Raw genomic sequence first — 12,114 nt, 5'->3', positions numbered from 1 at the left:
TAATTACAGAGAGCAGAAATGGGACATATTTATTCATGTTTGCATTGGGTTTTTAAAAAAAATGTAATTTGAACTTCCTTTGCTGAAGCAATGGATGGAAAAATGCTAGGTAATTAACGTAAGCACCAAGATTCCTTTTTTTTTGTTTTTAAGATAGAACTTAGACAAATTATTTACATGTTAATTGAAATGAGAAGAAACAAAGTAGAACTAATACTATACAAGATCTTGATACCTGGATTTTTTTTAAAAGAGGGCTATAGGGCTGAAGAAAAAATAAACCGATTAAAGTATCACTTGAACTGCTTTGCTCAGCTTAAGTAAAACTGAATTTCATCAAATAGTTAATTCCAGATAACTTCTCATTAGCTTTTTAAAAAATTCAGTTTACCATAAAGTATGTCAGGTGGTTGCTTTAGAAATAAAAGACCAAAGCATTCTGACAGAAAACTTAGCTACGAGGCTCTTTGGATGCTAGCCATCATATCTTTCCATTTCATGCACATTATTGAACTGAAATAGAAGAATAAATGCAATGCTAGCTTAGGATCATTTTTACCTGTTCTGTTTCGAATATGTCCCGGAGATGCTCCAGACCCAAGCTTTTCAAGAACTGGCTGATATTCATGTCAAGACCAACAACTACAACAGAAATATCCTTCATGTAAGTCATCAATACAAACTAGTCACCAAACCTCCATATAAATCCTTAGTCCTTTAACTGTAATCTTTTCGATCTGAAATATTTCCTCTTATTGCATCTTATACAAGAAAACAAATCTTTACTACTGGTAGAAAAAAGTAAAGAATAAACAAGAGACATAGAGCCAAAATGTATGGGATTTTTTTTTATGGCAAATAATATTAATTCTCATTATTAATAAAATCATTAAGAGGCTACATGTGGCAGATAAAGTTACCATCTGCACATTCCAGTTTTTCTGCTCTATCCACCTCCTCCTCCTCTAATGTTATATAACTTTAATGAGTAACCTACTCATGCTGGTTGGTAACGTAGCAAACACCAAAAGATATTTCACCCTCCGAATATCCATCAACCTACAGATTTTACAATGTTGACTATAATTTTATATATGCCTTATACCAATCAAGTTTGTACACAAAGACCAAATATCTATATGTTCACTAATTTAAAGTCCCAAATAAAAAGACAAAGTCCAGAAAAATAGTTATTCCAAAGGGAAAATCTGTTTTATCTATTTCTTCAAGTGTTAAGATTCCCACTCTACCCCTCCCACCCCGACAAAGCTTTAGAAGTCATGACCTTAGACTTATTTCCTCAAAAATACGGATAAAAGATGATTTCCCATTATGCATATTTAGGACTGTGACTTTGGCAATTTCCTATAATTGGGAAGAGTACCTTCTCCTTCTTTCCTCTCTGTTCCTGTTGCTCCATCTCCAGCATTAGATGCGCCTGCCACTGCCATTTCAGCCAGAGGTCCTGCGAGGTTATCTATACTGCTGGCAGCAGACAGACAGGATGGAGTGGATGCTGGTGAAATGACTGAGGCACTAACAACAGTGGCTTGAGGTTTAAAGCATGTTGGCAAGGCTTCAGGAGGCATTGCATCAGTAAGCAGAGCTCTGATATCGTCAGCCTGAAAATAATAAAACCAAAACCAATCATTTTTAAAGAAATAGTTTAAACAACAGTTAACTATCCTCTATACTCAAAAGCAAATATTCAAAGAATATTTGAATATTTGCAAATATTCAAGCCCTCAATCTTTGGAACAGTAACACAGAGCTAGAAAGGCATTTACTTTCCACAACACTTTGAAATATTACAAAATAGTTTACCCCCAGATAAGTTCTCTTTTACGTACTCTGTACATAAATTTTTTAGGTGTCCACATGTACGAAGCATTCCAAAAGGGCATATTTCATTTTGGATGTTACAGATAAAGTTCAAGCAATAAAAATGAAAGGAATAAAGCAATTTATTGAATAATGTTTGCAACCACAATACAGACTATAAGTTGTATGAATGAAGCGATGGATTAAAAAAATCAGGCATTCAATCTGCACGAAACAAAAACTTCCTTAACCTGCCTTAGCAAACATCCAGTAAATATTGAACCAATGTGGCATAATAAATTGTGTGATGTTCTTTATTGCTTACTGGATGAGCATACTATACACAAAGCCTTAGCTCCTCAAAATTTTTAAAGGAATAGATTCAGGTCAAATCCATTTCTGTATGTTTACTGAGACGTTTCACTATATTAATGTGGTCAATGAAGGAAATAAATGACTATCCGTTTTAGTCAACTGATCTAAATATTGAAATAAGAGTCATCATTTTTTAAAACCAAACCAAACCAACTTACTGTGGCAAGATCCAAAGGTGTTTGGCCTTCTTGATTCTTCATTGTTGGATCTGCTCCATGAGCTAGGAGTAGAGCACAGAGTTGCGTCCTTCCTTTTTGCGCTGCTTCATGCAATGGCGTAAATGCCCATTTATCTGTAGCATTTACACAGGTATTATACTTAATCAATAGAGCTGCTATATCCACATGCTGAGGAAAAATGAAAATAAAATAAAATAAGAAGATTCTCAATTTAAAGAGAAAAGCAAACATTGTTAAATGATTTGTTGTGCATTCAAAGCTATGACAAAGCTGGATGTATTCAGCACTGAAAACATAACAATTTATGTTTTTAATTGGATAATTTTATACAAAGAGATTTATGAGAAACAAACATACTAGTTAGCCAGTAGGTGAAATATACAACTCCTTCAGTTCTTCAATGATCTAAACTTCCTTAATACGGGAGATGCATTTGTCATTTTTATTTTTTTATGCAGAAACTGAAAAAAGCTAACACCAATTACAACTAAGACAAAAAACAGAAGATACGACTTTTGATCCATACATCATTTAATCTAGTCTAGGTTTTCACAATAGAGAATATATACAAAGAGATAACATGATATTCAAATTACTTTTTAAAACAACACGCAAGACAAATCTTATACTGTGGGGTCCTTCGTGCTCTCTGAACTCGGTTGTTTTCTTGCAGAAATTTCATTATCCAAATAAGTAAAATCATCAGTGCTAGAAGGGAATGGAGTTTGCCTAGTTGTTCTGTAACCTAGTCTGCAAGAAAACAACCAAGCTCAGAGAGCGCCAATGACTTCAATTCAACCCTGAGTTACAAATGTTTTTGTCAACTGGTACAAATCTTACAATTCCCCTTGTACATATTTTAGCAACATTTTGTAGAAGACTGAAATAAAATCGATTTTATGCTGTTATTTGGTTACCCTAGTTTCTTCTACTTGTTTCATACTTGTTAGTGTAATGCAAGTTGTACATCTTGACTACACTGAGATAATTAATGCTTACCCCATAGGATGCTGCATTATGTAGTGGAATTAATCCTCCCTTGTCTTGAGCGTTAACATCAGCACCATGTTCTAGAAGATACTCAGCAACTTCTAAATTATTATAACCAGCTAGGTGTAAAAAGAAATACAGCATGAGTGAAAACTCGGCAATGAAGGAATCGTAGACCAAATACTGTAAGAAATGGTTAGAAACACACACTTTTAAAAAACTTCTTAAATCTGTTCCAACGAGGATTTCCTATGAATAACTTAATCTAATCCCTCACTTACCAGCAAGATGTAATGGAGTGGAGTTTCGTCCCTGGGTGTCACGGCAATTGATGTTTTCTGGAGAGCATAATTTCTGAACTCGTGCCAGGCAGCCCTTTTTAGCAGCATCCAGCAGCGCAGCGTCACCTCGCAGCAGGTCCTGGATATCAGTATCTCCCTCTTTCACCAGGTCTAGAGGAGTGTTGCCATCTCTGTTCTTTTTGGTTGGATCTGCTCCGTGCTGCAAACAACATTTCTTACTGTTTTGCAGCTGAAAACTTTATCCTCCATGCCACCAAACATAGCACCATGCTATTTATGTTTTAGCACGATATACAGGAGGACTATCAAGGTGCTTTGAAAATAGTATAAACAAACAAGACACCTGCTTTAAGAACAAGGTTTTCCAAATTTAAAAGAAGGTATAAACAAATACCATGCTATAACTAATATCTAACTTTGAGCAGATTTCGTTTCACACCCTTCTGATTCATTCTCCAAAGGACAAAAGTATGCTGAGTATTTCTTTGAAAATGTGCCCTGCAATGATTGTCTCTGCAGGCAATTACAGTTAGTCCTCAACTTACAACCATTCATTTAGTGACCGTTCAAAATTACAGTGACACTGAAAAAAGTGACTTACAACCATTTCTCACACTTAAAACCATCACAGCATCCCCACAGCTTAACAACCATGGTAAAAAGATAATAAAACTGTGCATGACTCACTTAACAACCACCTTGCTTAGCAGTGGAAATTCTGGTTTCAACTGTCGTAAGTGGAGGACTACCTGTAATTTCTACAGGGCAGAAGAGCGTTGGTCCAATTCGTGCAGAAACTACACGCTGACTCTAATTTATGCATGCTCAAATTACTCTAAACTACTCAGCACTTCTCTGAAAAGCTAGGCATAAACACAGGTGTGTGCTGCAGAGGGGTGTTTCAGGCTAAGAAATGATTTTTTACTTGGATCCCAGTCAGAGGCTATGGCTTTGATAGCCATTGGTGGCCACAGGAATTATGTAGTCGCTACTCCAAAACAGGTTGCACGACTTAAGATATAAAGCCTAAGGAGGAGAGGTCTCTAGCCATCAACTCTCCAGCCTCAGCATCACCGTGCAGGCAATTCTTTTTAAAGCCTCTCTTAGGACCTGCGCATTTCTAAGAATTGCTGCTAGGTGGCAGTTGGTTGTTGACCGACCGTGTTTCCCCAAAAGTTAGACCCAGCTCGATAGTAAGCCCTAGCTTGATTTTTGGGGGTGGGCCTAATATAAGTCCTAAGCCATAGTTTTGGGGTGAGGCGCACCCCTAAAAATCAAGCTAGGGCAGGGGTAGAGATGTGAAGCTGCCCCACGGGCATCACACCCATTTACCTTACCGGTAGGACCACCACAGCCAGGCCTCCCACACCTGTCGCACTGCTACTTCTTCTGTGGCTGCTTGCCGCCAATTGTGGCCAGCCGCCATGTGGCCCATTGCGCTGTTGCCATTCCTCAAGGCAGGATGCTGCATGGCGTCTCAGGCTGCTTCTGCTGCTTGCGCAGTGCTTCGGGCCACTTCTGTTGCTTAAGCACTTTGGGCTGCTTCTGTTACTTGAGCGCTTTGCGCCGCTTCTGTTGCTCGCGGCAGGAGGCCACATGGCGCTTCAGGCCGTTTCCATAGTGGAAATGGCCCAAAGAGCCACACAGCATCCTACCGCCAGCAGCAGAAACAGCGGAAAGTACCATGCGGCATCCTGCTGGGAGAAGCAGCAACAGTGCAATGCGCGACATGGGGTCTGGCCGCAAGTGGCGGCAAATGACGGCAGAAGAAGTCAAGCAGCGGTACGACAGGTGTCGGGGAGTAGGGTGGGAGGCCTGGTTGTGGTGGTCCTACGGTAAGACATTCTCCGAAATTAAGTCCTAGTGCCTCTTTTGGAGGCAAATATATGAGACCGGGTCTTTCGGGGAAATGCGGTAACTGGTATTTCTCCTCTGAGAAATGCTTTTGAGTAAGAATGTCCAAGGATTTCCAAATAAATGTTTCATGGATATATTGTATATATATATATATATATATATATATATATATATATATATATGTATGTATGTATGTATGTATGTATGTATGTATGTATGTATATATATATATATATATATGTATGTATGTATGTATGTATGTATGTATGTATGTATGTATATGTATATATGTGTAAATTACTAACAAAGAATTAAAGGGAAACTGAGATGCATTTCTGACTCCTTAGTCGTCCTCAGTCAGCTATACCCTTCTGAGATTCGAACCTGGGCTGATTGCATACAAGGCAGTGTTATTTGGGAAGAAGAAGGAAGCAGAAGCCTCCAGCCTGATGATGACGGATGGGATTCCGTCGAAACGTCGCCCCTACACCTTTAGTTCTACGCGGGGAAAAACCCGAATAACCAAAGATCCATATATATATATATGTGTGTGTGTGTGTGTGTGTGTGTATATATGTATGTATATGTATGTGTGTGTATACACACACACACACACACACACACACACACACATATTCCTTTAGAGCCAGGGGATGAAAGTATAAAACGAAGCTACGTCTGTGTATTCCTGATGTCATGACATCATGTTCTGGTAACTCATATTATGGCAACCAGGTATAACATTTAACTTTTATGTTTGGGTTCTGTATAAGCAGTGGCAATGGCAGACTTCGCTTCTCTGTCTCTCCAATTTGACAAATTTACTGGCAGCATTATAACCTAATTGCTACTAACAGTTTTGCAGGAGATTACAAACCAGCATGGCCACATGATCGACTGTACAGCTCAGCGCATATGCAAACTATTCCTTTGCAGAGATACTTTAATTTGTAGCTATACTGCAATCTAAAACCAATAAACAAATGTTTATTATTATCCTAAGAAGAATTCTATTCAGAAGAAAATTACACAGAATTATTGCATATTATGTGTCATAGCCTGAAGTAACAAAGACTCTTTAAAAAAAACAATTTAAAGTACATACTTTGAGGAGAAGCTTGCAGATTTCATATTTTCCCTTTGCTGCTGCTTCATGTAGTGGTGTAAACTTCCATAAATCAGCAACGTTGACAGAAGCTCCATGTCGCACTAATAACTCTGCAACTTCATAGTGTCCATATGAACAAGCGTTATGTAGAGGTACTAATCCACTGATAAAATTAAAAAAAGAGTATTTATTAAGATTTAAAAGCAAAAAAATACAGTTATCCTTCAAAATAATTGCCATCTTGCTTTTCTATTTTAGTCAAGTTATTTTAACTGAGGTTATAAAATGTCTGCATCCAGAAATTCACTTTACAGAGGGAAAAAAAATCAACTTTCAAAAGCGTGAAAAATGTGGCAATAATCTAATGATATCATTGCAAAGGTAATGCCGAAATGACCAAGATGGAGGCACAGCAATCTCAGTTTCTGCACACATTAATACTGAGCAAGATTAAACAGATGTGAATTTACTGTTTTTCTTTTTTGGCTTAGAAAAGAAACACAATAGATGAAGAAATCTTTAAACTGCACCTAAAGGACAAGGAAGCAAACGTAGAAACAAAAGAGATCCATTTATTTATTTATATTCTGCCTTTATTATTTTTTAAAAATAATAACTCATGATGGTGAACATATCTAACAGTCCTTCCACCTCCTATTTTCCCCCACAACAACCACCTTGGGTCTGGGTTGGGCTAAAAAAGATTGACCAGCCCAAGATCAGCCCCTCTGGCTTTATTGCCTAAGGCAAAACTAGGACTCAGCCTTCTGGCTTCTATGCTAGCATTTTAATCACTACATCAGTGTTTGTTTTGTAAACTTTGTTTATGGATCTGGACAAATTATAAAAATACAACAACTACTGGAGGATGGTTGGACAGAGGAATGGATGACAGACAAGATAAATAAGAACGCTAATGTAAGACAGGCCTGAAACAATTAAGAACATACATTACTATGATTTTTGTTAGGAAGGCCAGTATATCTGACATATATGTCTTATAAAATGTTTTAAAAGTATCTAGGGATAGTCAGAGATGAAGGGGAAATTGCACTACAGCACAGATGGTAATTTTTTTATTTATTTTTTATCCCTCCTTTATTAATTTTATAAATAATTCAAGGTGATGAAGACACCTAATACTTCTTCCTCATCCTGTTTTCCCCACAACCACCACCTTATGGAGCTGGGCTGAGAGAGAGCGATTGGTCCAAAATCACCAGCTTGACTTTCATGCCTAAGGTGAGACTAGAATTCACAGTCTCCTGGTTTCTAGTCTGGTGCCTTAACTAGGCAAGAAACGGCTCTCATGGATACTGGCTCAGTCAGATTAGATGTCCTGATCCTCTGCTTGAATATGGCCAAGGTTTTAATGAGCAGATATTGCTGGAACTAGTATACCAAGGGAAGAAATAATGTATTTTACAAGATAAGGTGGACCAAGGAAGTTTTCAAAGATGAGAGAGAGTTCATTCTGCCCATACATAAAACAGTAATATTGCATGGTCACAATTACCCTTTATCCTTTGCGTGTACATCTGCTCCATGATGAAGCAAGTATTCAACTACTGAAACTCGATTATAACCTGCAGCAAAGTGCAATGGGGTTGAATGACGTCCCTCCAAATCTCTACAATTCACATTCTGCGAACTGCATAGTTGCTATGTAAAAATGAGAAAGGAAAACATCCATAGTAGAACTCACCACAGACATTTCAAATAGTCTTCCACACCTCAAGACATTATAGTAAGAATAATAAATATCTCTGGGCAATATAAAAAATAACTTAAGTCTCTGGGAACAAGTTATCTTACAATAAAATAATTAAGATTCCGTTACAGGATATTTTCCAGAAATAAAAAAAATCCAATAATGTGAAGCTAACATAGCATTTTTGAATTTGACACAAAGTAGTGCAAAGAAGTGGGAATCAATCAATGTGTCATCTTTTATTTTTACTAAGAAAAATTAATCATTCGCAGTCTTATAGGAAACTTACTTAAAATCTGTAGTTCCACTAATGACCTAACAGGATTGTTAAAAACAATATATGGACATAAAAAACATGGCAAACTAAATCTATCCAAACAAATATAAAATGTAGTTAAACAAATAATATAATATATTGAATACAAAACACTCTGTAATAAAATTGATTTGTGGCACATTTCATCTTCTGGCATATTTTAAGTGCTGCTGCACAGAATCTGGCAACCTTGTATGGTATCTGAGAGCAGCAGGGAGATGTAGAATTGTCCTAAATGGTGAAATAAGACTAATATGGTCAGAAAAGTGTCCAAATATGGAAGTAGAATACCTCATAAATATATGGGGTACTATTACAGAAACCTCTTTCAATATAGCTATGGATCTTATTAAAAGAATAATGTGTAATGCAATTCTATATTTTATTACATTAAAAAGAACTACTGCTAAATTTAATTTGCTAAAAATAAATTTTTCATGGTTCTATTTCAGCTTCAATTAAATAGCATTTATTCAAGAGCAGGATATTTGTCAGTTAGGAAAGTTTCAAACCCAATATTATTTTTCATAATATTAACTATTACATATATATTTAATGTCAAAAATCTGTTTTAGTACAAAATATTATTCTCTCCTAAGCTTGATTTTCCTCTTCATTAATTATGGTTTATCATTTTATCCAAAAATGAAGCACTGTGCTTAATTATTTCTGCTTAAAAAAAAACTAACTTAAACTTACAGTTAAGCACAATTAAGACTAATCAGGGTACTAGGTAGGAATGCAATACAAATTAACATTATTAAAAAAACCCAAATAAACCAATCTAACAACCTAAAAATTGTAGGACAGAAGAATGTAAGTCCAATGTCCACTGCAGACTATCATTGCAAAATACTTTTTTCCTCATTATATTAAAAATGGCTATATTTATCTTAAATTTCTTATAAACCTTAAATTCCAACATACCTTTACAGTTTCTAAATCTCCAGCTTTAGATGCTTCCAACAGTCTATAATCTACATCAGAGGTATGTATTGGAGTATTTTCTATTTAAAGATAAAAAAACAGTAAGCATTGTAGTTTTATAGGATATATTTAGGTTAGACACTATTATTAACGCTCAGAATAACAGCATATTCTTTCTAGCATTGTGATTATAACTGAGTTACAAATATGAACATTCTCAATTCAAATCTCAACCCTTGCATAAATTCATGGACTTAGCATCCCAATATTGTAGATCAAAGTAAGTATCATTAAAAGACTTAATAGTGCTAATTTACTAATATTTAAAGCACTTAACTCTATGTGCATATATTTATGTACCAACTATGTCATTCCTTTTCAGATGGACAACAGCAACTTAAGAGATGAAGGGCATGACATTTGAAAAAAAGAAGGAAATGTAATTACATCTAGTTTACAACAATATAATTCATTATACTACACCTGTAGGAAAATGTGTAAATTGGAGATTTACACATTGCACTTCCCAATTTTTATTCATTAGCACCTCTTGCACTCTTGTAATCAGCATTCTACCAAATACTTCCTAGACAAACATAAACTAATCTCTTGTAGTTTTTGCATTCACACTTTTTCCTCTCTATAGTGAAACAAGAATCACATTCTTCTGTCAGGCACAAACACATTCTTCACATACACATAGTAATAATTTAATTTTAATTTAATTTAATTTAATTTATTATCATTTCTATACCGCCCTTCTCCCGAAGGACTCAGGGCGGTGTACAGGGCAAGAATAAAACACAGAAATTTACAAAAATTAAAAGATAATTAAATGCATGCCCGATTAAAATACAATTGATACATAGTAAAAACCCCAATAAGAATGATAAAAAACCCCACCAATCCCCCCTCAGGCCAGGCCGGCTTGCTCGAACAAGTATGTTTTCAGATCGCGGCGAAAGGAGCGCAGATCGGGCGCCGTCCGGAGCTCAACCGGTAACTGGTTCCATAGCTCCGGGGCGCCCACAGAGAAGGATCTCCCCCTGGGGGCCACCAGACGGCATTCTCTGACCGGTGGCACCCTGAGGAGGCCCTCTCTGTGGGAACGCACAGGGCGCAGGGAGCTTGATGCCGGCAGCAGATGTTCCCTGAGGTACTCCGGCCCCATGCCATGGAGGGCTTTGAACACCATTACTAGCACCTTGAATCTCACCCGGAAGACAACTGGCAACCAATGCAGCTCACGGAGCAGAGGTGTCACGTGGGAGTATCGGGAGACTCCCAACACAACTCTCGCGGCTGCATTCTGTACCAGTTGGAGCCTCCGGGTGGTCCTCAAGGGAAGCCCCATGTAGAGAGCGTTGCAGTAGTCTAGACGAGAGGTCACGAGCGCGTGAGTGACCGTGCATAAATCATCCCGGCTTAGATAGGGCCGCAACTGGCGCACCAGGCGAACCTGGGCGAAAGCCCCCCTAGTCACGGCCACCATGTGATCTTCCAAGGTAAGCCGCGAATCTAGGAGGACTCCCAAGTTGCGAGCCCTATCTACGGGGGGTAATAATTCACCCCCCCATAGAAAGAGATGGAATATCCGAATAGACCCGGGATGAAGGTATGCAAAGCCACTCGGTCTTGTCGGGGTTGAGTTGAAGTCTGTTCCTCCCCATCCAGACCCGAACCGCCTCCAGGCAACGGGACATCACGTTGAGGGCATCACTGGGGTGGTTTGGGGTAGAAAGAAAAAGCTGGGTATCATCAGCGTACTGATGATACCCAACTCCAAAGCCACGAATGATCTCACCCAGCGGTTTCATATAGATGTTGAACAGGAGAGGCGAGAGGACCGACCCCTGAGGAACTCCGTCGACCTCTGCCCTCCTGTCAACACCGACTGCGAGCGTCCCTGGAGATAGGAGGAGAACCACTGTAAAACCGTGCCTCCCACTCCCAATCCCCTGAGACGCCGCAGCAGGATACCATGGTCGATGGTATCGAAAGCCGCTGAGAGGTCTAATAGGACTAGAACAGAGGAATGACCCCTGTCCCGAGCCCTACAAAGATCATTCACCAGCGCGACCAATGCCGTCTCCGTGCTGTGCCCAGGCCTGAAACCCGATTGGTACAGGTCTAGATAATCCGCTTCATCCAGGACCAAAGGGAGCTGATGCGCCACCACACTCTCAACAACCTTCGCAAGAAAGCGAAGGTTGGAGACCGGACGAAAGTTGTTCAATACAGCTGGGTCCAAGGCAGGCTTCTTGAGGAGAGGCCTCACCACCGCCTCTTTCAAGACGGCAGGGAAGCTACCCTCACTCAAAGAAGCTGATATAACTGCCTGGAACCAGCTGCGTGTCCTCTCCCGGGCTGCATAAACCAGCCAGGAAGGGCACGGGTCCAATAAACATGTGGTTGGGCTCAGTCTCCCCATAATCCTGTCCACTTCCTCCGGAGTCACAGAATCAAACTCCTCCCAAGTGATATCGACAAGACCACCCGCGTCCTGATCGCCAGACTCTGCCCAGTCG

The 12,114-nt window shown here is 38.8% G+C and overlaps 1 protein-coding gene across 1 annotated transcript in view; it reads right to left on the bottom strand.

The window, feature by feature from the left end:
• Positions 1-12,114, bottom strand: part of TNKS (tankyrase) — a 108,186-nt gene that overhangs the window by 15,395 nt on the left and 80,677 nt on the right. The window contains exons 13-20 of the mRNA XM_081319394.1: positions 9,587-9,666; positions 8,149-8,294; positions 6,630-6,795; positions 3,647-3,866; positions 3,375-3,484; positions 2,355-2,543; positions 1,385-1,622; positions 560-642 (exon numbers count right to left, since the gene is read on the bottom strand). Of these exons, the coding sequence (XP_081175520.1) occupies positions 560-642; positions 1,385-1,622; positions 2,355-2,543; positions 3,375-3,484; positions 3,647-3,866; positions 6,630-6,795; positions 8,149-8,294; positions 9,587-9,666 (1,232 nt within the window). The remainder of the gene's footprint in view (positions 1-559; positions 643-1,384; positions 1,623-2,354; positions 2,544-3,374; positions 3,485-3,646; positions 3,867-6,629; positions 6,796-8,148; positions 8,295-9,586; positions 9,667-12,114) is intronic.

The sequence above is a fragment of the Vipera berus genome (genome assembly GCF_964194415.1).
Source record: "Vipera berus genome assembly, chromosome: 2".
In the NCBI taxonomy this organism is placed as follows: domain Eukaryota; kingdom Metazoa; phylum Chordata; class Lepidosauria; order Squamata; family Viperidae; genus Vipera; species Vipera berus.
This window is presented reverse-complemented; position numbering and strand designations above follow the sequence as displayed.